Source organism: Pangasianodon hypophthalmus, chromosome 9 (genome assembly GCF_027358585.1).
Source record: "Pangasianodon hypophthalmus isolate fPanHyp1 chromosome 9, fPanHyp1.pri, whole genome shotgun sequence".
In the NCBI taxonomy this organism is placed as follows: Eukaryota; Metazoa; Chordata; class Actinopteri; order Siluriformes; family Pangasiidae; genus Pangasianodon; species Pangasianodon hypophthalmus.
Genome location: NC_069718.1, coordinates 29,606,825 through 29,632,229, shown reverse-complemented (window position 1 = coordinate 29,632,229; position 25,405 = coordinate 29,606,825). Strand labels below are relative to the sequence as shown.

The window sequence follows — 25,405 nt, the reverse complement described above, 5'->3', positions numbered from 1 at the left end:
ATGTTCCATTATATTAATATTACCTGGTAACAGGAAATTCTCCAATCTTACATGGCTGCAGATTTGGCTGAAGTAAAGATGTTACTGATAGAGGAATGGGGTATCCAGGGGAAGGTGAGATGCTTAGTGACTGATGCAGCTCCCAACATGATTGCCTGTGTAAACAGTCTGAAACTCTGACATGCAACTTTTATTGTAGCACATCTGATAAATAAAGACTGTCAGGTTCAGGAACAGATGGGCAATCCTGTCCTGATACTGGTTCAGGAGGTGGACACTTGATGAAACAGCACTTACACAATGCTGCAGTGTTTGGTTAATCTGGGACAAACAGGGAATTAACATCAGCCCTGGAAGAAGTAGTCTTCTTGATAAGAAGTAGTCTTACTGGAAATATTTTCTCAGCACAACCCTGTATACTTATAAAAAATATATGTAATTTTTTAGTGATTTATTTTGAGCAGTCAGTACACCATTGGTAAACAAAGCAGCACCACGTCTCTGTGACAATGTGTGTGCGCAGGTGTGTGTGTATGTGTCACTGCCCTTTGCTCAGGTAGAGTGTCAGTGAAAATAAAACTCAGCAGCTCCATTTTGTGTTGGGGGAAAATAAACCATTTCAGGAGTAAAAACACAGTGAGTCTCTAAATCTAAAGCTATAATATATAAACACACTGAAGTGACACTAGAGGCAGAAGAGTTTTGTGGGTTTGTACTGAAGGTTTAATGTACACAGGTTGTTTTAGGACTTGATACCGTGACTATTTCCTGTAAGTGAACTCTGTGCTGATACAGGGTTTGATTTAACACACCGATGTTGGAGTGAAGTAAACGTGTGTCCTGCTGTAATCTGGAGAAGGAGACATGACCTCCAACATGAGTGTGTCTGGAAAACAGGACTTAAAGAAAGACGAGAGGTGAGTTACTTTTCCATTCACCAGCAATAAATACACACCGTCTCATGGGAACAGATCTGTATCTCTAAACACTCACTAGTTAACAGAGGAACTAAACTTTGCTTTAAGGTGTTTAATAGCAGTGAATATATCACTGATCTGATGTAAGAACAGTTTAGAGAAATCATTCACTGAGAGAAGAGTAAAAAGGACTGTGTAATGTGTAGCATAAGAGCAGCATAGCTTTGAGTCAGTGAACTCTACAGGTTTTAAGACCCAGCTGAGTCAGTTAGCTGTGATTGGGATTCCTGACATCAGAGTAATTCCTGAGGTATGAGGCGTGTCTCCTGTCTGAATAAGTGTGCAGACTGTAGCTGAATTAAAAAGATGGAATTCTTGGTGTTTAATGATGAACACATTGTTTAACAGTGCTGAGACAGCAGAGTATTAATTATTGCTGATATTTCTGTTGTAATTCTAGAATGATGGAGGGAAAGAGATCAGACTCACCAGAACCCAGCTGTGTGTCCATGAAGAGTGACCAGTCAATGGATCCTCCAATTAAGTTCAGAGACAGAGACAGTTCTACTGATGTGAGGTCAGTATAGTGAGGTGTTTTATGGCAGTGTTCCACCTGATCAAACTCACTCGTCTCATTATGAAGCCCTTCATGAGCTTTATCAGGTGTTGAAGCAGTAAAACACTAAACTGTGCAGTGCTGCAGCTCTCGGACTGGCAGTGAGGAAAAGTGCTTTAAGAGTTCAGTTCAGCCTGCAGTCCCTGAGCTGGAGGGTCTGTGGTGCTACAGAAGAACATTTACACCTGGAAAATTAATGACTATATAACCATTTTATTTATTTATTCTTTCAAATATTTATGTCTAAATATGTCAGTGTCAGTTAGGAAATCCTGAAATCAGTGTATTGTGTTAACAGGATAGTGTTAAATATCTGCCTTTGTATTTATTAGTGTGCGTTGTGCAGCTATGAATACATATAGTCCAAATTACATTATGTGTTTTGTTTGTTCACAGACCACAAAAGAAGAAATCAAACATCAGCAGAAATCAGTTGGAGTCCATATTCAAGGTGTTTGTCTTTATTCTGTGTAACTTGTGTGTGAGTAGGTTGCAGGTTTTTCGATTTAAGATAATATACAGTTTATAATTTATGTAAATTTACAAATTACAGTTTTATTGATGTCCAGCAGGATTATGGGCAATCAGACAGAACGTCAGTTGTAACCGTGTTAATAGAAAGAGACTTTTCTTCTTTTCATAAAATAAAAGCGTCTCTCACAGTGTAACATTATAATATTTAGATCTATTCCTGTGACTTTCTAACCAGGAGCTGGAACACAAAGTCATCACTCTGATAAAGAATGAGCTGAAGAGGTTTAGGAAGCTCCTGAGTCCAGATTACCCAGCATGCACTGAGAGGGAGGTGGAGGATGAGGAGGATCTGCACAGTGTCAGAGAGGGAGCGCTGAAGATCACACTGCACGTCCTGAAGAACATGAACCACACAGATCTCGCTAACACACTGCACAACAGTAAGAGCTCTGAGTCATGACTTTATTCCATCAGGTTCACTTTAGAGAGAGGAAATTGTTTTAGATATTAACACTTTTAGTTTTAAGTTTGATTTTAGTATCATGTACATCTGGTGCTTTTCTGTTCTGTTCGTGGTCCAGCTTGTGGTTACTCTGTACAATGGTCCTGTTCCTTCAGTAATATTTAGTACATGAATCAGGAATGAACAGCAGCATTTGAAAGTATTTTACATTTTATATTGTGCTCAGTGATTTTTCACTAAAACATGTTATTACTTTGTTTATTAGAACTCACCTCTGTGTATCAAAGTTCAAATCCAACCTGAAAGAGAAGTTTAAAAGAATTAATGAAGGAATTTCACAGCATGGAAGCTCAGCACTTCTGAATGAGATCTACACAGAGCTCTACATCACAGAGGGTTGGAGTGGAGACGTCAATAATGAACATGAGATGAGACAGATTGAGACAGCGTCCAGGAGACCAGCAACACAGGAGACACCCATCAAATGTAATGACCTTTTTAAAGACAAGTCCGTCAGAACTGTGCTGACTAAAGGAGTTGCTGGAATTGGAAAAACAGTCTCTGTGCAGAAGTTCATTCTGGACTGGGCTGAAGGAAAAGCAAATCAGGACGTCTTCTTCATGTTTCCACTTCCCTTTAGAGAGCTGAATTTGATGAAGCAGGAACATCTCAGTCTGATGAATCTTCTTCATCACTTTTTCCCAGAAATGAGAAAACTACAATTAATAGACTCCTACAAAGTGGTGTTGATCTTTGATGGTCTGGATGAGTGTCGACTTCCTCTAAATTTCCAGAACAATGAGAGATTGTGTGATGTGACAGAGTCAGCCTCAGTGGATGTGCTGCTGACAAACCTTATCAAGGGGAATCTGCTTCCTTCTGCTCTCCTCTGGATAACCTCTCGACCAGGAGCAGCCAGTCAGATCCCTCCTGAGTGTGTAGACCAGGTAACAGAGGTACGAGGCTTCAGCGATCCTCAGAAAGAGGAGTACTTCAGGAAGAGGATCAGTGATCAGAGCCTGGCCAGTAAAATCATCAGACACATGAAGTCTTCCAGAAGCCTCTACATCATGTGCCACATCCCAGTCTTCTCCTGGATTTCAGCAACTGTTCTAGAGAGAATGTTGGTTGAAGCAGAGAGTGGAGAGATCCCCAAGACTCTGACTCAAATGTTCACACACTTCCTGATCTTTCAGATCAAACACAAGGACCAAAAGTACCATCAGAACTGTGACCCTGATCCTCAGCACACCAGAGAGAGTATCCTGGCACTGGGAAAACTGGCTTTCCAACAGCTGGAGAAAGGAAACCTGATCTTCTATGAGGAAGATCTGAAAGAGTGTGGCATTGATGTCAGAGAAGTGTCAGTGTACTCAGGAGTGTGTACCCAAATCTTCAGAGAGGAGTTTGGGCTTCACCTGGGGAAGGTGTTCAGCTTTGTACATCTGAGTGTTCAGGAGTTTCTGGCTGCTTTATATGCATTTCTCTCCTCCATCAGCAGAAATGTAACCAATCAACAAACCACTGATCTGTCTGATCTTCTCAGAAAGTCAAACATGTCTGATTTCCTCAGGAGTGCAGTGGACAAGGCCTTACAGAGCGAGAATGGACACCTGGACCTGTTCCTCCGCTTCCTAATGGGTCTCTCACTGGAGTCCAATCAGACTCTCTTACGAGGCTTAATGCCACAGACAGGAAGCAGCTCTCACAGCAAACAGGAAACAGTCAAGTACATCAAGGAGAAGATCAGGAAGAATCCATCTCCAGAGAAATCCATCAATCTGTTTCACTGTCTGAATGAACTGAATGATCATTCTCTAGTGCAGGAAGTACAATCTTACCTGAACAGAGGAGGTTACAGGTGTCTCAGTGGAACGAGACTCTCTCCTGCTCAGTGGTCAGCTCTGGTGTTTGTGTTACTGAACTCAGAACAGGAGCTGGATGAGTTTAATTTGAGGAAATATGACCCTTCAGAGGAAGGTCTTCTGAGGCTGCTGCCAGTGGTCAAAGTCTCCACAAAAGCTGTGTGAGTATTTTTATTTATAAACGTATTACTGCATGGTTTGTTATTTTAATGTAACACTGAACTGCACTGTTTCGATTAATGCTTGTTAATTGTTACTCTAATTATCGCCAAATAAACATGTTTTACACTAACACGTTATGTCTAAACTGATGGCTGGGCGATATGGACAAAATCTTATGATATGGTTAATATCTATCAAAATCTTACAATATGGTTCATATCTATCTTTTTATATATATATAATGTAGTACATATATAAACAATATATTTTGTTTTTTGTAAAATTAAACAAAACTAACTAACTGCACTAAACACCAGTGCAAGGCACTTTTTCTTTTCTCTTTTTTTTTGAAAGTGACATTGAACAGAGCTATCACAAATGAGAAAATGAAAAACATAATATAAATACAAACTGTAAAAAGTAAATAAAACTTTTTTTAAACACTCCACCTTTATGTTCCTTTTAGGTACAAGTTCCTCATCTTTTGTTCTGTGTAACACAGTGTTGTGGAGAGTTTCACTCTGTCATGCTCCTCCATGCTTGTTTTTTTTTTCCACCCAATTTCTCCCTAATTTATTCATGGCTCATTCCCACCGTCCAGTTCAGTCTCCCCTATCATACGACCTTATCCCTTACCAACTTCCGACACAAGTGATACCAACCGCATCTTTACAACCTGCTCATTCAACATAACACACTTGGAGGAAAGCGGTATCTGCCCACTTTCGTATGAATGAGCTCACAGACGTCCATGATCAGTTAGTGTCACTGTGATTGATAGGGGAGAGAGAGTATGCCACCCCTCCCTCACTGAGAGCATGGACTCACTTGCTCACTTGGACTCCTGGCCACTGATGGCCGTGGCATCGTCGGGATTTGAACTCATGATTTCTGGAAAATAAGATGAATGCTTTTCTGTTGCACCACTCAGTAGCCTTTTTTTTTTTTTTTTTTTTTTTTTTTTACTAGCACACTGCTAGTTGCTCCTAGCTCCATCATTAGTGAGGTAAATCAGCTGTCAAAAAGTGGCTTTTTGACATTGGTGATAAAGAGGATATAGGAAAATATCTATCAATAGACATTATTCATTATTCTATTTTCTCATCCTACGATATGTATCACCATATTGCACAGTCCTATTGAGAGACAATATGGATGCTTTCACACCAACCTATTTGGTTTGCACTGATCAAACTTTTTCTCTTTAGTTTGGATCTGTTCAGAAGTATGTGAACACTCCACCTGTTCTCCAGTCCACACCAAACACCTGATCCAGTGTCTCTGTAAAATCAGAGGTCTCAAGATACAAATTTTTAACTGTACGAGCACAGAGAACAAAACATACCAACTGTATGTCTTTACCGTCTCTGTGCAAATCACCATATAAATCACTGTAAAGTATGACTAGTATTGGCTTTTTATTAACTGGTAGTGTACAGTGTATTCACTGACACTTAGAACAATGCACACCAACCGTTTTACCGTCTCTGTGAAATTCAACATATAACTTTGTGTTATTGCTGAAAAATCTGCAACACTTCTCACATTAGAACTCAATACATTTATTTCTAGATTGTGGAGATCAGTAATCATCACTGCATGCATTTTCCTTCAAAAACATTTTCTGGAATATTTTTGCTCCCATAGAACAATAGAAACAGGTCTATAAAATGGTACCGGCTCCATGAGGACAGATAACATCAGAGAAATTGCCTTATTGACCTCACCGTAAAGTACGACTAGTATTGGCATGTTATTAACTGGTAGTGTACAGTTCTCTAATTCTTTATTTTCTGTAATAAAATGCGCTATATCTGCAGTGTTGTTTGTAGAAACCTGAACATAGATCAGAGTTCTGAGATATCATTTCATCATCATTTCATTATCATTTCATCATTTCTCTTCCAGTTTGTATGGGTGTAATCTGACAGAGGAAAGCTGTAGAGTTCTGTCCTCAGTTCTCAGCTCAAACTCCTCCAGTCTGAGAGAACTGGATCTGTGTCACAATAAACTGCAGGATTCAGGAGTGAAGCTGCTCTCTGCTGGACTGGAGGATCCACACTGTACAGTGGAGACACTGAGGTATACACACACACACACACACACACACACAGATTAGATTATCACTTTATCACCAAATTTTACATACAGAAATGATTGTGTTTTTATGTAGCTGTAAATTTTAGAATATGATTTAAATATTTTTAAGAAACTGAAATGTGTTCATGAGAATAAGATTTACTTTTTAGATTAATTCTATATTAATAAGAAATAAAAGCTGTATTTATGAACTGTAATTATAGCTGTTTAGATCTTGTGTCTCTGCTAGAGGTGTAACACAATGCTATTATCTGCATCTGTTTAGTGCTCAAATTATTTGTAACCCTATCACTTTGCCCTGAGAAACATTGAAAAAATCAGGGCTGCTGCAAAAAGAAAACATGTTATTCACAAATTACAAAACGTTTCTTTCTTTCTTTCTTTATTTATTTATGTAACTTTTATTCAAATCCTGACTCAGACATCCTGTGGAACGTTCTGGAAAGCTTTCTATATCTTCTATCTAATGTGACTGAGTAAAAAAGCTAACTATGTTTCAGAACAACGTCTTTCCCAAATCAAGAAACTGTTATTTACCATTTACATTTATGGCATTTGGAAGACACCCTTAACCAGAGCGACTTACAAAAGTGCTTTGAAGTCTCTGTCAATAAACACATTCTGATACTGGTTTGCTAGATCATAAACTAAGAATACCATCAGTCCAAAAAACTCTGTTGGGGAGGTAGTATAGTAACAAGTGCTCAGACACTACAACGTTTTTTTTATAATAAGTGCTAATTTAATTACTTTAGGAAGAGGTACGTCTTTAGATGTCGTTTGAAGACTGCCGGTGACTCAGCTGTTCGGACATCTAGGGGAAGTTCGTTCCACCACCTAGGTGCCAGAACAGAGATGAGTCTCGATGTATGCCTCCTTGTACCTGAGAGATGGTGGGACCAGTTGAGCAGTGCTAGAAGATCGGAGGGAGTGTGGTGTCATGCGGGATGTGATATGTGCTTTAAGATAAGTGGGTGCTGGTCCAACCTATGTAGGCAAGCATCAGTGTTTTAAATCTGATGCGGGCAGCTACAGGAAGCCAATGCAGGGAGTGCAGCAGTGGGGTGGTGTGGGAGAACTTAGGAAGGTTGAAAACCAGTCATTCAGCTGCATTTTGGATCAGTTGCAGAGGACAAATGGCGCTCAGAGGCAGACCTGCCAGGAGTGAGTTGCAGCAGTCCAGTCTTGAAATGACAAGGGACTGAACTAGCACCTGTGTGGCCTGTGTGGAAAGAAATGGACGAACCCTTCTGATGTTATAAAGGAGAAATTAGCATGAGCGTGTCAGATTAGCAATGTGAGAGGAAAAGGACAGTTGATTGTCCATGATCACCCCAAGGTTGCATGCAGTAACTGAAGACGAGATCAGAGAGTTTTCCTGGAAGATCGCAAGATCCTGACATGGGGGTGAATCCCCTGGGAGGAACAGCAGTTCAGTCTTGCTGCTATTAAGTTTCAGTTGATGAGCTTTCATCCATGATGAGATGTCTGCCAGACATGCTGATATCCGAGCAGAAACATGAGTGTCTAAGGGAGGGAAGGAGAGGATGAGTTGAGTGTCATCCGCATAGCAGTGGTATGAAAACCCATGTGAGGATATGACTTCACCAAGAGATCGAGTATAGGGGGAGAACAGAAGTGAAGAGTCTGCAGGGAGCAGATGTATCCATGTCACCTAATATGACCGACCTTCTAAGTAGGAAGCAAACCTTTGCCATGCTGCACCACGAATTCCTAGACTCATCAGGGTGGACAAGAGAGTCGTGTGGTTCACTGTGTCAAATGCTGCTTAAAGGTCAAGGAGGATGAGGACTGAAGACAGTTTGGCTGATCTAGCAGCATGTAACTTCTCAGTGACGGCTAAAAGGGCAGTCTCTGTGGAATGTGCCACTTTGAAGCCAGACTGGTTAGGATCTTGGAGGTTGTTCTGTGAGAGACAGTCGATTGTAGACAGTTTGTTCAAGGGCTTTAGAAAGAAAAGAGAGAAGTGATACTGGTCAGTAGTTGCTGATGCCAGAGGGATCCAGAGTGGGTTTCTTCAGGATGGGAATAACCCTTGCTCTCTTGAATGAGGTTGGTACACGACCAGATGTTATGGAGCCATTGATGATAGTGGTGATGAAGGGGATTTACCGTTGACAACAACAGCCAACTAATAATGTTTGATCAGATTTACTTTAGCGTTTGTGTTTGTTTCTGATCTTTCTGGAATGTAACATTCACTGGACACGCTATCAGAATCTGTTATAAAGCTGAACATGGCACACATGTCAGGACAGATAACATCAGAGAAATTGGCTTATTGACCTCAATTAAATTTTATTTTTTTATATAGCACTTTTATCAATGGACATTGTCACAAAGCAGCTTTACAGAAATGAATAGATTCAAATTAAATTAAACCAAAATAAATTGTACATATGTGAATTTATTCCTAATGAGCAAGCCAGAGGCGACTTTGGCAAGGAAAAACTCCCTGAGACGATATGAGGAAGAAACCTTGAGAGGAACCAGACTCAAAAGGGAACCCATCCGCATCTGGGTGACAATAATACAGTTGTGCAACCAGTAAATTCATCACGGTTTTGAAAAGAAGTCCGGTTTGTTAAACCTATCCACTGTCCCCTGATGGAGTCCTGGGTACAAAGCTGCCATGTCAACTGCAGCCCTAAAGCCACCACAGCAATTGCAATCCCAAGCCATCACAGTACAACTCCCCATATGAGATCCCCAAGCCATTTCCACGGCCCCCAAGTGGAACCATCCCCAGCAATCCCAGTGATCTAAGGCCATCCATGTGGGGGCACCACCAGCAGCAGTGAGCGATCTCAACCAATGAGAACTCCAACCAGAAGTAGGGCATCAGGATGGATCAGGCATGTCCGGAGAGCAGAAGGGGTCAGGATCACTTCCATCTCAGGAGTAGCATGTGTAGCTCAATAGTGAGAGAGAGAGAGCGAGCATATGTGGAAGAGATATGTGTAAGCTTTTGTCCCGAATTGGTTAAGGACAGTGTACTTTGTGTGCAGAGTGAAAGCAGGAAATCCGGCAAAACTAGCTATGACAGCATAACTAAAAGGGAGACAGACATGAGGGCACCCTGGGACATAAAGATCCAGCCACTCCACTGTCAACAAACCTGAGTGAATGCGTGAGAGTGGGGGGGGGGGGGGGGGGGGGGGGGGGGGTGTGCAACAGCATCCAAACATCCCAGTTCACCACAACATTCTATGCCCGTGAACCCTCCAGATCTGCTCCTTTACCTAAGAAAAAACTATTCACAAAAGGCTTAACTAAACAAATATATTTTCAGCCTAGACTTAAACACTGAGACTGTATCTGAGCCCCGAACACTAATAGGAAGGCTGTGCCATAACTGTGGGGCTTTGTAAGAAAGTTCTACCCCCAGCTGTAGCTCGCACTATTCGAGGTACCAACAAATAGCCTGCACCTTTTGATCAAAGTAGGGGTGGAGGATCATAAAAGACCAAAAATTTGCTCAGGTACTGGGGCGCGAAACCATTCAGTGCTTTAAAGGGAAATAGTAGTAGTTTATAATCAATACAAGATTTGATTGGGAGCCAATGCAGTGTGGTTAAGATAGGGGTGATGTGGTCATATCTTCTGGTGCTAGTAAGGACTCTCACTGCTGAAGTCTGGACTAACTGGAGCTTGTTTATGCATCTACTGGAACATCCAGACAGCAAGGCATTACAATAATCCAACCTAGAGGTAACAAAAGCATGAACAAATTTTTTTGCATCTTGTAGTGACATTATATTTCTTATCTTAGCAATATTTCTGAGATGAAAGTAATATTATCTGCATGAGCTTCAAATGAAAGACTGGAATCAATAATCACACCAAGGTCTTTTACTGCTGCACATGATGAAACAGAAAGACCATCCAGAGTTATGTAATCAGAAAGCTTACTTCTAACTGCATGTGGTTCTAGTACAAGTACTTCTGTCTTGTCAAAATTAAGTGAGAAAAAGGTAATAAGCATCCAGCGTCATAACAGTGGAAGCTAATACATTGTTTACCAATAATTTTTCCCAGAGGTAGCCTATATAAAGAAAAGAGTAGTGGGCCTAAAACAGAGCCTTGCAGAACACCAAACTCTACCTTACTAAGCATAGAGAAGTCACCATTTACATCTCCAAACTGATAATGATCAGTCAAATAAGACCTGAGCCAGGAGGGGGCCATTTCCTTAACTCCTACAACATTTTCTAGTCTATCGAGGAGAATAGCATGATTAATGGTATCAAAAGCTGCACTAAGGTCAAGCAACACAAGCAAGGAGACACAACCCTGATCAGAGGCCAGTAGTAGGTCATTTATCACTTTAACCAGTGCTGTCTCTGTGCTATGATGAGGCCTAAATCCTGAAAGATACATTTTGTGAATGTTATTCCTATGTAAGTATGAGCATAGCTGCTGTGCTACAAACCTTTGTAGGATCTTGGAGATAAAGGGGAGGTTTGATATTTGCCTATAATTAAACAGCTGACAGGGGTCGATGTTAGGTTTTTTAATCAGGGGTTTGATAACCTCTAGTTAAAAGATTTAGGTACATAGCCATTGCTAAGGGAAGAATTGATTACCTTTAGAAGAGGTTTGATTGTTTCAGGAATTATCTGTTGGAAGAAACATGTAGGTAAGGGACCTAGTACACAGATTGATGATTTTGATGATGAAATTAGTGAAATTAGTTCAGTCTCTTGAAGGGGAGTAAAACATTCTAATCGTTGACCTGATATCATTATTTTATTATCTATAGGGTTAGTTATGAAACTGTCTGGTTTTAAATTAATAGTCTGAATTTTTTGCCTGATATTTTAAGTTTTATCATTGAAAAAAATCATGCTATACTGCTATATAATGATTGTGTGCATGTTTCTATAATGGTCTTATCTCTAGTCAATTTTGCTACAGTATTAAGTAATAATCTAAGATTATTTTTGTTATCTTCAATTAGGGTGGAGAGATACAATGATCTTAGAGCTTTTCTATAGCTCAGAAGGCTCTCCTTCCATGCTATTTGAAATACTACCAATTTAGTTGGATGCCACTTACGTTCTAATTTTCGAGTGGTCTGTTTTAAGGTGTGTGTGTGTGATCGTTATACCAGGGTGTTAGCTTTTTCTCTCTAAACTGACCTCACTGTAAAGTATGACTAGTATTGTCATGGTATTAACTGGTAGTGTACAGTTCTATAATTCTTTATTTTCTGTAATAAAATGCACTATATCTGCAGTGTTGGTTGTAGAAACTTGAACACAGATCAGAGTGTAGTGTTTGTAGGCTGCTCGCTCTCACATATGTGTGTTATGTACATGACATGTTATGTAATACTTTAGCTGTATTATGGCTGTGTTTGTGTGTTCAAGATCAGTGTTCAGATCTTTCATCATTTCTCTTCCAGGCTGTGTGAGTGTAATCTGACAGAGGAAAGCTGTAGAGTTCTGTCCTCAGTTCTCAGCTCAAACTCCTCCAGTCTGAGAGAACTGAACCTGAGTGAGAATAAACTGCAGGATTCAGGAGTGAAGCTGCTCTCTGCTGGACTGGAGAATCCACACTGTACACTGGAGATACTGAGGTGTATATATACACACACACACACACACACACACACACACACAGAGGTCAGATTTTCACTTTATCACCAAATTTTACATACAGAAATGAGTGTATGTTTTTATGTAGCTGTAAATTTTAAAAACTATGCTTATGAATTGTAATTATAGCTGTTTAGATCTTGTGTCTCTGCTCGAGGTGTAACACAATGCTATTATCAGTATCTGTTTAGTTCTCAAAATATTCATAACTGTTTTTGTATTTGGATTTAGACCGGAACTGGGCGTGGTCTGTACCAGAGGGTTTTTTGCATGAACCCTATCACTATGCCCTGAAAAACAGTGAAAAAAGTCAGATCTGCTGAAAATAGAAAACATTTTTTTTTACAAATTATAACACATTTATTTATTTATTTGGTTGGTTGGTTGGTTTGTTATTATTATATAAATTTTATTCAACTCCTGAACCAGACATCCTGTGGAACTTTATGGAAAGTTTTCTGTCTTCTATCTAATGTGACTGAGTAAAAAAGCTAACTGTTTTTCAAAACAACAATGTCTTTCCAAATCAAGAAACTGTTATTTACTGGTGACAATGACAGCCACCTAATAATATTTGATCAGATTTATTTTAGCCTTTGTGTTTGTTACATTCCAGAAAGATCAGAAAAATTCACTGGACACACCATCAGTATCTGTTATAAAGCTGGACATGGTACCGGCTCCATTAGAACAGATAACATCAGAGAAATTGGCTTATTGACCTCACTGTAAAGTACAACTAGTACTGGCATGTTATTAACTGGTAATGTACAGTTCTATAATTGTCAAGTTATATTGGGATTCTCAGCCTCAATGTCAGCCCAAACTTGACAAAGGCTTTATTCAACAATGAAGGGCATATGGAATAACTCAAAACATCTGATTCTTGATTACTGATGCAATTTATTTGAAGATCCTTCAAACAATAACTTGATCATCTTTGCATAAATTCAGTGGTTCAATCAGATCTGCTTAGCTTAATAACCTATACAGGAAGCACAAACCATATATATATACACTATATTACCAAAAGTATTCGGTCACCTGCCTTGACTCACATATGAACTTAAGTGCCATCCCATTCCTAACCCATAGGGTTCAATATGATGTCGGTCCACCTTTTGCAGCTATTACAGCTTCAACTCTTCTGGGAAGGCTGTCCACAAGGTTGAGGAGTGTTTTTATAGGAATTTTTGACCATTCTTCCAAAAGCGCATTGGTGAGGTCTCACACTGATGTTGGTCGAGAAGGCCTGGCTCTCAGTCTCCGCTCTAATTCATCCCAAAGGTGTTCTATCGGGTTCAGGTCAGGACTCTGTGCAGGCCAGTCAAGTTCATCCACACCAGACTCTGTCATCCATGTCTTTATGGACCTTGCTTTGTGCACTGGTGCACAGTCATGTTGGAAGAGGAAGGGGCCCGCTCCAAACTGTTCCCACAAGGTTGGGAGCATGGAATTGTCCAAAATGTTTTGGTATCCTGAAGCATTCAAAGTTCCTTTCACTGGAACTAAGGGGCCAAGCCCAACTCCTGAAAAACAACCCCACACCATAATTCCTCCTCCACCAAATTTCACACTCGGCACAATGCAGTCCGAAATGTACCGTTCTCCTGGCAACCTCCAAACCCAGACTCGTCCATCAGATTGCCAGATGGAAAAGCGTGATTCATCACTCCAGAGAACGTGTCTCCACTGCTCTAGAGTCCAGTGGCGGCGTGCTTTACACCACTGCATCCGACGCTTTGCATTGCACTTGGTGATGTGTGGCTTGGATGCAGCTGCTCGGCCACGGAAACCCATTCCATGAAGCTCTCTGCGTACTGTACTTGGGCTAATCTGAAGGTCACATGAAGTTTGGAGCTCTGTAGCAATTGACTGTGAAGAAAGTCGACGACCTCTTTGCACTATGCGCTTCAGCATCCGCTGACCCCTCTCCGTCAGTTTACGTGGCCTACCACTTCGTGGCTGAGTTGCTGTTGTTCCCAAACTCTTCCATTTTGTTATGATAAAGCTGACAGTTGACTGTGGAATATTTAGGAGCGAGGAAATTTCACGACTGGATTTGTTGCACAGGTGGCATCCTATGACAGTTCCACGCTGGAATTCACTAAGCTCCTGAGAGCGGCCCATTCTTTCACAAATGTTTGTAAAAACAGTCTGCATGCCTAAGTGCTTGATTTTATACACCTGTGGCCAGGCCAAGTGATTAGGACACCTGATTCTGATCATTTGGATGGCTGACCGAATACTTTTGGTAATATAGTGTATATATATATATATAGATACATATATATGAGCAAAGGCAATACATAGTAGTGAAATAATCAAGTACATTTAAGGATATTAACTACAAACTTGCTAGTATACTCACAAGTCACTTATCAAAGAACATATAAACATAGCAATTCAAAAGCACTGCTAAATAAAATGCTGTTACTGCACATGGCTAATTAGCCATTAGATGCTAAACCGCTTACAATACAAACAACTTGCAAGTCAACATAGCGTTCTCATAAACAGTCTTTAGTTACTAGAAAAATCTAGTCTTTGTCCTACCAGTAGCATCTCAAAGTTGAACAACACATTGTGGCTTTTCCCAGGTGTCCTTGAATGAATGAACTCAGCATCCAACCTTGATGATTAGATCCATGCAGGTTTAACAATCTTCCTCCATTGGTTTTACTACCAGCAGCACGAACTTGGGTAGGAGCAGTGTATGCACTTCACGAACAAAGAACCTCTGCGTGCTGATAATCAGACACACCTGCCGCTATCAGACATGAGCATGACATGGCACTGGCCAATCAGCTTCCTTGTTGTTTCCATGTTGCACTATGTGTTCACAACCAATAGGTTTTTTTTGTTTGTTTTTTTTTTTAATCTCAAGGTTAAATTCATTTTATCAGATAGATCTTTCCTTACTTTAATAATGATGAATATATATTTTCACTCAATTCCAAAATGAACTTAACAATAATTCTTTATTTTCTGTAATAAAATGCGCTATATCTGCAGTGTTGGTTGTAGATACTTGAACACAGATCAGAGTGTATTGTTTGTAGGCTGCTCGCTCTCACATGTGTGTGTTATGTACATGACCTAATGGTCTTCTAATAAATTGTAGCTGAGAGATTGCGGAGTGCAGAAAGACGTCCCTGCTCCTGTAAATGTGCTGATGTGGTGTCCTGTCCTCTGATTTGTGTGTGTGAGAGAAACACACTGACATTTCTGTTGCATGTTAAACTTTAGCTGTATTATGGCTGTGTTTGTGTGTTTGAGATCAGTGCTGTGATATTTCATCATTTCTCTTCCAGGCTGTGTGAGTGTAATCTGACAGAGGAAAGCTGTAGAGTTCTGTCCTCAGTTCTCAGCTCAAACTCCTCCAGTCTGAGAGAACTGGACCTGAGTTACAATAAACTGCAGGATTCGGGAGTGAAGCTGCTCTCTGCTGGACTGGAGAATCCACACTGTACACTGGAGACACTGAGGTACACACACACACATAGAGCAGAGTTTGAATAAGTTCATCAACATCCAGTTTTCATCTGTGGTAATTGTAATTGTAGTGATCTGATATATTTTCAATGTTGTGTCTTTGAGATGGAGAGTAAATGTACTGTATATAAAGATTTTGTGTAGTTCATGTTTTCAATGCTAAAACTGAGTGTGTTATGTGTGAGAAGGTTTTTTATCTTGCAGGATGCGTTACTGCAGTATTACAACTGAAAGTTGTGCTGCTCTGGCTTCAGCTCTGAGGTCAAACTCCTCATCACACCTGACAGAACTGAATCTAAATGGTAATAATCCAGGAGAATCAGGAGTGAAGCTGCTCTCTGATCTACTGAAGGATCCACACTGTAAACTGGAGACACTACAGTGAGTTACTGACTTTCTGTATCTTTACTGTACTGTATGATATTGTGTGTGAGAGAGCCTGATTTGAATTGGGATGCTGTGTGCCCCAGCATTCAAGATCTGTCTCGCAACCCTGATCACCAGTTGATTCATTTTAATTATTTGCACAGGACATACTTAACTCTCAGCACATGAACATTATAAGGTCCCTGGCACTTTTATCCATGTTATCATGTTCTGGGAGAGTCCACTGGTTGCTGAGTTCTGGGTTAAGGTAGTGTCCAAACTATTGAATTTGACATCAGTGACGGTGCCCGCAACCATATCAGTCCTGATTCTAAACGAATTATCCACAATTAACATTTCGAAACTTAAAAAAAGAGTAGTTCTTGCCGAACTCACTGCTGCCAAGAAAATGTCTGCAGTCCACTGGAAACCTCCTCAGTCTCTCCATTATAGCTTGGACTCTGTCCATTATAGAAGTAATCTACAAGGAACTCTCAACAGCTTGAATTAATAGTGCTAATGAGGTTAACATTAATCACTGGTGTAAGGCAATCAATGCCCTGGAAAGTCTGCTATAAAACCTGTATCATTTGTGCTTCCCTCTCTCTCTCTTTATTTCCAAACAGTAGACTCAGAGCCTGTGTGTGTGTTTGTGTGTGTGTGTGTCAGCATGTGTTTCTGTATCAGATTATGTGAGTGTTCATACATGTAGTTGATGTTTCTTGTCTTACTTTGGCCACATTTCTGTCATTCTTGTATACTGCCCCGTAGTGCCTTGTTTTATGATGTCGATTGTTTTATGAATAAACAAGTAAAAATAAAACAAAAAATCCAAAACAATCCTCTTTAAAACACCTGTTAACTGCTAAGAGGATGAATTAGATTTCTTTATCTTTGAAAGACAGAGGGCTTAGCCCTACTAGTACATTGACACGAGGCGCCCTGCATGATGCCCTCTAGACTGAGACATTTTTGTGCATGAACAGAAGTTACAGCAGAGTTTTAATAAATGCAGCAACATCCAATTTTCATCTGTGGTAATTGTAATTGTAGTGATCTGATATATTTTCATTGTTGTGTGTGTATGTACTGTATATAAAGATAGGCTAGCACTGATAAACATACAGCAAGTTAAATAGATAAATATTCTTTATTGATGCACAAGAGGAAATCTGGGGAAGATAAAATGAAATTCTACACAGTCACCTGAGCTCAGGATCAAACCCAGGACTCTACCACTGTGCCAGCTGTTTCCTTTTGTATCAGTCGCTGATTAAAATAAAAACAGATGCACTTATCCATGCTGTACAGAATATATGTCTAATCATGCATTTCAGCATCATGAGAAAAATAAGTTGTGATCTGGTGAAAACAGAAATGATTCTGTCCATTGTAGCTAGGTCTACACTGTCTGCATTTACATCTCCTCTTTGCCAGAGCATATGTTGGTAGAAATTGGTTTGATTTGATTCCTTTTTTTTTTGCTTTAAAACAAGATCTTGGCAGCTGAGGACTCTTTATAAATCAGCCCCAAAATCCCACCAGTGGACTTGTTTCACATCTCAACTTTGTTCCAAACAGGCACAGTATGGTGTAAATCTGGCAACCTCACCAGTGCTGTGTTTCCCCATGACTCACACTCTGACAGGGCGGAGCAATTAGCATATGAACAAAACATTTCAATTCTACATTTAAATTTACATTTAATATTGTTTACATTTAATAATGTAATTATATTTAACATTTAGATTCATATTTAAAATGTATATGTAACGTTTACATTTAATATTTACATTTAAAATATTTAAGTACATGAAATCATCTTATAATATTTATATTTAATATTTATGTGTAACATTTATATTTTATATTTAAATTTTTTCCATTTATATTTCTATTTAAAATTTGCACTGAAACTTAGAACAATGCACACCAACTGTTTTACCGTCTCTATGAAATTCAACATATAACTTTGTGTTAATGCTGAAAAATCTGCATCACTTCTCACATTAGAATGAAATACATTTATTTCTAGATTGTGGAGATCAGTAATCATTACACATGCATGGATTTTCCTTCAAAAACATTTTCTGGAATATTTTTGATCCCATTGAACAATAGAAACAGGTCTATAAAATGGTAACAGCTCCTTAAGGACAGATAACATCAGAGAAATTGCCTTATTGACCTCACTGTAAAGTACAATTAGTGTTGGCATGTTATTAACTGATAGTGTACAGTTCTATAATTCTTTATTTTCAGTAGTAAAATGCACTATAGCTGCAGTATTGGTTGTAGAAACTTGAACACAGATCAGAGTGTATTGTTTGTAGGCTGCTCGCTCTCACATGTGTGTGTTATGTACCTAATGGTCTTATAGTAAATTGTAGCTGAGAGATTGTGGAGTGCAGAAAGACGTCCCTGCTCCTGTAAATGTGCTGATGTGGTGTCCTGTCCTCTGATTTCTGTGTGTGAGAGAAACACACTGACATTTCTGTTACATGTTAAACTTTAGCTGTATTATGGCTGTGTTTGTGTGTTTGAGATCAGTGTTCTGATATTTCATCATTTCTCTTCCAGTCTGCGTGAGTGTAATCTGACAGAGGAAAGCTGTAGAGTTCTGTCCTCAGTTCTCAGCTCAAACTCCTCCAGTCTGAGAGAACTGGACCTGAGTAACAATAATCTGCAGGATTCAGGAGTGAAGCTGCTCTCTGCTGGACTGGAGAATCCACACTGTACACTGGAGACACTAAGGTACACACACACACACAGACACACACACAGACACACAGAGAGAGAGAGAGAGAGAGAGAGAGAGAACAGAGTTTTAATAAATATAGCAACATCCAGTTTTCATCTGTGGTAACTGTAGTGATCTGATATATCTGCATGGAGAGTAAATATACTGTATATAAAGATTTTGTGTAGTTCATGTTTTCAATGCTAAAACTGAGTGTGTTAAGTGTGAGAAGGCTTTATTTCTTGCAGGATGTGGGGCTGCAGTATTACAGATGAAGGTTGTGCTGCTTTGTCTTCAGCCCTGAGGTCAAACTCCTCATCACACCTGAAAGAACTGGATCTGAACTGTAATAATCCAGGAGAATCAGGAGTGAAGCTGCTCTCTGATCTACTGAAGGATCCACATTGTAAACTGGAGACACTACAGTGAGTTACTGTCTCTTTACTGTACTGTATTGCATGATACTGAATAATATTCACGGTGTACTATATAATATTTATATGTGAGCATGTGCGTGTGTGTGTTTTGGTGTTTATGGTGATGTTTGTTCAAACTGATGCTCTTCTCTGTCTTTCAGCATTAAGGATTATAAACTCACCAGAATGGATGTGTAAGAGATCTAATCACAAATGCTCCTGACAGAGACTACTTTATTGTTGGCTTAGATCAGGAAAAAAAGCATTTGATTTTATCTCAAGAGAATATCTATGGAATTTTGTTTTCCTGATAGTGAAACAACGCTGCAGCTCTTCTACAGAAAATATTCAAGAGAACAAGGAGGATGAACCGACACACACAAACAAATAAAGATATCTGCTTATGCAGATGATAGAACCGTTTTTATAAAGAACCAAAAGGAACTTGATATAATAAATAAACATTTTAAAAATGATGAAAAAATCTCTGGGTTCAAATGAAAGCTGAATAAAACAGAGGCAGTGTGGATGGACTGCAGCGCTGCTCCGCCTTTACACATAGAAAGTAAAGATGAAAGTAAACATAGAAAGTAAAGATAAAATCAAAATATTATAACACACAACGAGTGTCCTGAACACAACTGGCAAATAAAGGAACAAGAAATTACATCTGAAATTGAAACGTGGAAAGAATCCAATTACAAAACCAGAACACAAATAATAAACCTTGATACTATCCAAGCTTTTATTTTTAGCCACTGTTTTTCCACCTGATGATAAAAATATCAGCGATTAAACAAAATGTGAGCTTTATTTGGGGAAATAACAGAGAGGTGATGAAGAGAGAAGTTTTATTTAAAACTAAAGAACAAGGAGGACTGAATGCAGCTGAATTAGGGAATAAATGAAAGACAGCATTTTGTAAGAATGTGACACAAGAAACTCAGAGTGGAAATCCTATAAAACAGAATATTGAGTTGAATCAGATCATTTAGCTGTTTCAGTGAGAATGAACTTAAATGAGCAGAGAGGTTACTACAAACTTTTTGCTTAATTTCAGATTGCCTGTGACTGCTGCAGTCGTTGGTACCAATCATGTGTCCAGGAGACATCAAAAGTGCAAAAGTTATAAATGTATATTTTAACAAGCTACTAACAACAGAGATCTTGCCTTTTTGACACACTATTATGATGTGCAGACAACAGAAATCAATGAGCTAAAATGTGATAATGTGAGTGTCTCACTGTAGCCTATAATGTATATGGAGAAAACGTGTGATCTGTTTGAATGAGAGACAATCTTTATTAATCAGTATCCAAGAGTGTTATATTTGAAGCATTTGAATTCTCACATCACATGTTGTGTATGCAAAATTAGGAAAGGCGAATGTACACTGAATTTGCAGTCGCGTTTCACACTCATTGATCAGTATGCTTGTGTAGACTTTGGTGAAATGTACGCTTGTAGTTCATCTCCGTGTTCTGATCTGCTGCGCGAGTCTCATCAACAATAAGCTTTATCAATAAGCTATCAAGTTAACATCTTCATATCCAGCTGATACAATCGCACCTTTAAATGTGGCCCTCCTATATCAAGGATTAGCACTGTTGCCAATTTTGGCATAAAATTTTAGACTACGCCACCCCAGAAATTTGGCTGGGGACCCACAAGTACATCGAGTACCCAATACACAGATTTGTTGTGGCTGAGACAGGTATCAAACAATGATGAAAGGGTTCACACAATTTATTCAGAACGGCATACAATAAAGTGCAGCATTGATCTCTTTAATATACAAACATTAAAACACCTCACTCATATAACATTATACACATGCACTTTACCACTTCAGAACTGGGGAAATCGTCCTGCCTATCCAATAAACACAGCAACCACACATGCCACCACAGCACCAAATCACCCTTTGTGAACACTGCAAACAGACAGCCGCACCACCACCACATACGGAGGACTCTGGCTAAAGCTAGCCCCCAATTCTGAAGGAAAAAAAAAAGAACAAAATATAAGACACAACCACACATACACTTAAATAATATCCTCAATAAAGGAATATTTATCTTGGGCTGTTGAAGCAAAAGAGCAAGTCAAACTGCTCACAAAAAAACATTTACAAAGAAAAAAAATTCAAAATACACAACCACATACACACACAAAAAACACAACCAAATAGTACTGATGTAACGCCTCGTCCGAGGCGGGCTGTGTAGGATCCATAAGCAGAGACTAAAGCAGATAAATCCGAAACGGCAGGCAAAATCACAATCAGGAAACGAGAGCAAAAGTCCGAAAAAACCAGGAAGTCAATCAGCGAGAAAATATGATCCAAAATCGCAAGGCAAAGGCAAAAATCAGAGTTGAGGAGCGAGCTCACCCTGTAGGCTGGGGCCCCGTCAATATCGAGCGGTGGCGGTGGATCATTCTCTGTGGTCGAATTGTCCAGGCGGGGGCGTGCTGGTTTGAGCAGGGACACGTGGAAGGTGGGGGAAATTCGATACGAGGCAGGGAGTTGCAGTTGGTAAGTCACTGGGTTCACTTGGCGGACGATGCGGAAGGGGCCAATGAATCACGGGGTCAGCTTGCGGCAGGGTAGCCTCATTCTGAGATTTTGTGTGGATAACCAGACCCTTTGGCCCACCTGGAACCTGGGATGTGGCCGTCTGCGACGGTCCGCCTGTATCCTTTGGCGTCGTATGGCTCGTTGTAGGCGGATATGGGTGCTTTCCCAGACCTCCTGGCTGTGACGGACACAGTCATCTATGGCAGGAACGTCAGAGGGTTCTCCTGACCAGGGAAACAGAGGAGGTTGATACCCCAGAATACACTGGAATGGAGTGAGTCCCGTGGATGAGTGGATGAACGAGTTTTGGGCATACTCTGCCCACGGGAGAAACTCACTCCAGCGCTGTTGTTCCCGACTGCAGTAGGAGCGGAGGTACCTGCCGATTTCCTGGTTTAAACGCTCGGTCTGTCCATTAGACTGTGGATGGTTCCCAGAACTGAGGCTTATGTTGACCCCTAAATGGGTGCAAAAGGCTCTCCAGACTCTGGACGTGAATTGCGGGCCTCGATCGGACACGATATCTTCAGGAAGGCCATAGGTACGAAAAATGTGGTGAAATACTGTTGTCGCTGTTTCCATGGCTGTGGATAGGCCTTTGAGAGGGACCAGTCGGCAGGCCTTAGAGAACCTGTTGATGGCAACTAGGATCGTGGTGTATCCTGCCGAACTAGGGAGGTCGGTCACAAAATCTATGGCCATGTGAGACCAGGGACGCCTGGGTATGGGCAGGGGTTCTAACAAACCCATGGGGAGCTGGCGGCTGGTTCGAGACTGCGCACAGGTACTGCAGGTTCCCACGTACTCCTCTATATCTTGTGCCAGTGCGGGCCACCAAAATCGGTTGCTAATCAGGGCTGTGGTGCGCCGGATACCGGGGTGGCCGGAGCTAGGCGCCTCGTGGACCCATTGCATTACTCTCGGACGTAGGGAGGTAGGTACGAAGAGTTTCGTGGGTGGGCAGGCTGGTGGTGGGGGTTCGTTGCTCTGGGCGCGCTGGATCTCTTCCATGATGTCCCACCTGATTGGTGCGAGTACTGTGGCGGGTGGTAGTATCGGCTCCGGGCTGCTGGGCGAGTTTATGGGGTCGTGACGCCGGGATAGTGCATCAGCCTTGCCGTTCTTAGTGCCTGGTCGATATGTGACCGAGAACCGGAACCGGGTGAAGAATAGGGCCCATCGAGCCTGTCTAGGGTTCAGTCTCTTAGCGTTGCGTAGATATTCCAAGTTCCGGTGGTCCGTCAATACTAAGAACGGGTGGCATGCTCCTTCCAGCCATTCTACTAATGCCTCCTTAATGAAAAGGAGCTCCCGATTGCCGACATCATAATTAACTTCAGCTGGAGTTAGTTTACGTGAGAAGTAGGCACACGGATGAACTTTCCCTGGGTTTCCCTGGCGTTGTGATAGTACGGCCCCTATCCCGCAGCTGGAGGCATCCACCTCAACGATGAAGGGCAGGCTGGGGTCTGGGTGCCTCAAGATCGGTGCTGTAGTAAAACTTGACTTTAGCTGGTTGAAGGCGGATTGGGCCTGGTCATTCCAATGGAGGCATTGTGGTTTGCCTCGCAGGAGTGACGTCATAGGGTTAGCGATGCTGCTGTAGTTTGTTATGAATCGCCGGTAAAATTTTGCGAACCCCAGGAACCTCTGTAATTCTCTGATCGTGGTAGGTTCGGGCCAGTCCGCGACCGCCTTGACTTTGCCGGCGTCCATCTCTACCCCCTTCTTCGAGATGACATAACCCAGAAAGGTGATAGAGTCTCGGTGGAATTCGCATTTTGCGGCCTTGACGTATAACTGATGTTTCAGCAGCCGAGTGAGGACTGTTCTAACATGGTGGATGTGTTCGTCATAGGTGGACGAGTAGATAAGAATGTCGTCGATGTAGGCGATGACGTAGTGATGGAGTACATCCCTGAAAATTTCGTTAATTTTGTTTAATGACTGAAATACTGCTGGCGCGTTGGTTAGTCCATATGGCATCACGAGATATTCATAGTGCCCCTGGTGGTGTGGAACGCCGTCTTCCACTCGTCCCCCTCTTTGATCCTTATTAAATTGTACGCGCTGCGCAGGTCCAACTTTGTGAATATCCGAGCCTCCCTGAGCTGTTCCAAGGCTGCTGGTACCAGTGGGAGAGGGTAAGGGTATTGGACCGTTAACGCATTCAGTCCCCTGTAATCGATGCATGGCCGCAGGCCCCCGCCTTTTTTTTCAAAGAAGAAGAATCCTGCTGCAGCAGGAGAAGTGGAGGGTCGGATGTAGCCCATGTCTAGGGCTTCTTTGACATATTCCTCCATTGCCTTGGTCTCGGGGAGAGAAAGGGGGTAAACCTTACTCTTAGGGGGTATCGCGTTGGGTAGCAGCTTGATCGCGCAGTCCCATGGGCGGTGGGGGGGGGGGAGCTGTCTGGCTCTCTCTTCACTGAACACCTCTTGAAGATGCTGGTATTCATGAGGTATGGAGATGTTCGTTGGTGTGTCCGGGCTTTCAGTGGAGGTCGCGAGACATGGCAGTGACTGGACCCTGCGAAGACAGTGATTTTGGCAGTGGGGTGACCAGCTAACTAATTCCCCCTCCTTCCAGGACACAACGGGGTTATGGAGTTGCAGCCAGGGAAAACCCAGGATGATGGGATTCGAAGGAGTGGGGATGATGTAAAATGCTGTCTCCTCATAGTGAAGTAGGCCAACCTGTAGGGTGAGCGGATGGGTTTGATGGGTGATGAGGCCTCCCCCGATGGGACGATTGTCGACGGCCATCACTCGCAAGGGTGGTTCGCATGGCAGTGTGGGGAGATGAAGGTCTTCTGCGAGCTGTTGGTCAATCAGGTTGACGGCCGCCCCGGAATCCACTAGCGCTGGAACTACAATGGTACCCTGAGTGTAATGCACCGTCACTTTCAGTGTCATACAGGAACATATGAAATCGCATCTCTCCTTGGAGGTAGACGGTTTCTCGGGACAGTTGCTAACCCGGTGGCCAGCTCCCCTGCAGTAGAAACAGAGGTTTCGGCGTGCCCGACGTTGACGCTCGTCCTGAGAGACTCTGGTGCCACCCAGCTGCATAGGCTCCGGCCCCTCCTCCCGTGGTCTGCAGTGGTCCTCCCGAAACCAGGATTCATAGTGTGGGCGAGACATGCGTCGTTGTTGGCGGAGGAGGTTGTCCAGACGAATAGCCTTGGTGATATATTCAGACAGGGTAACATCCGTGCTGTGGCAGGCCAACTCGGCCTGTAAAGCCGGCCGTAATCCCTCCCGAAATACTGCTAGCAGGGCAGGATCATTCCACTGACTTTGGGCCGCTAGGGTACGAAATTTTACGGCGTAGTCAGCCGCTGGCTCGGTGCCTTGACGTAACTCCAAAAGTTGAACAGCCACGTCACGCACCCCTGCTGGGTATTCAAACACATCACGGATTAGCCCAGAGAAGTAAGCAAAGGAGGTTTTTACCTGGGGGTCGGTGTCCCAGACGGCCGAGGCCCAGTCAAGTGCTCTCCCTGTGAGCAGAGACAGGAGGAAGGCACACTTGGTGATCTCCTCTCGGTATGCCAGGGGTTGGAAAGCGAAGAAATTCGCGCATTGCCGT

The 25,405-nt window shown here is 41.7% G+C and overlaps 1 protein-coding gene across 1 annotated transcript; it reads left to right on the top strand.

The window, feature by feature from the left end:
- The first annotated feature begins 1,291 nt into the window (after window positions 1-1,291).
- LOC117597914 (NACHT, LRR and PYD domains-containing protein 3-like) lies at window positions 1,292-20,250 on the top strand. Its single transcript, XM_053237040.1, has 9 exons — window positions 1,292-1,494; window positions 1,930-1,984; window positions 2,243-2,447; window positions 2,736-4,496; window positions 6,406-6,579; window positions 12,026-12,199; window positions 18,660-18,833; window positions 19,068-19,244; window positions 19,397-20,250. Exons 4-9 carry the CDS (start codon window positions 2,899-2,901, stop codon window positions 19,431-19,433), a joined length of 2,334 nt encoding a protein of 777 aa, XP_053093015.1. The 5' UTR covers window positions 1,292-1,494; window positions 1,930-1,984; window positions 2,243-2,447; window positions 2,736-2,898; the 3' UTR covers window positions 19,434-20,250.
- The last annotated feature ends 5,155 nt before the right edge of the window (window positions 20,251-25,405 follow it).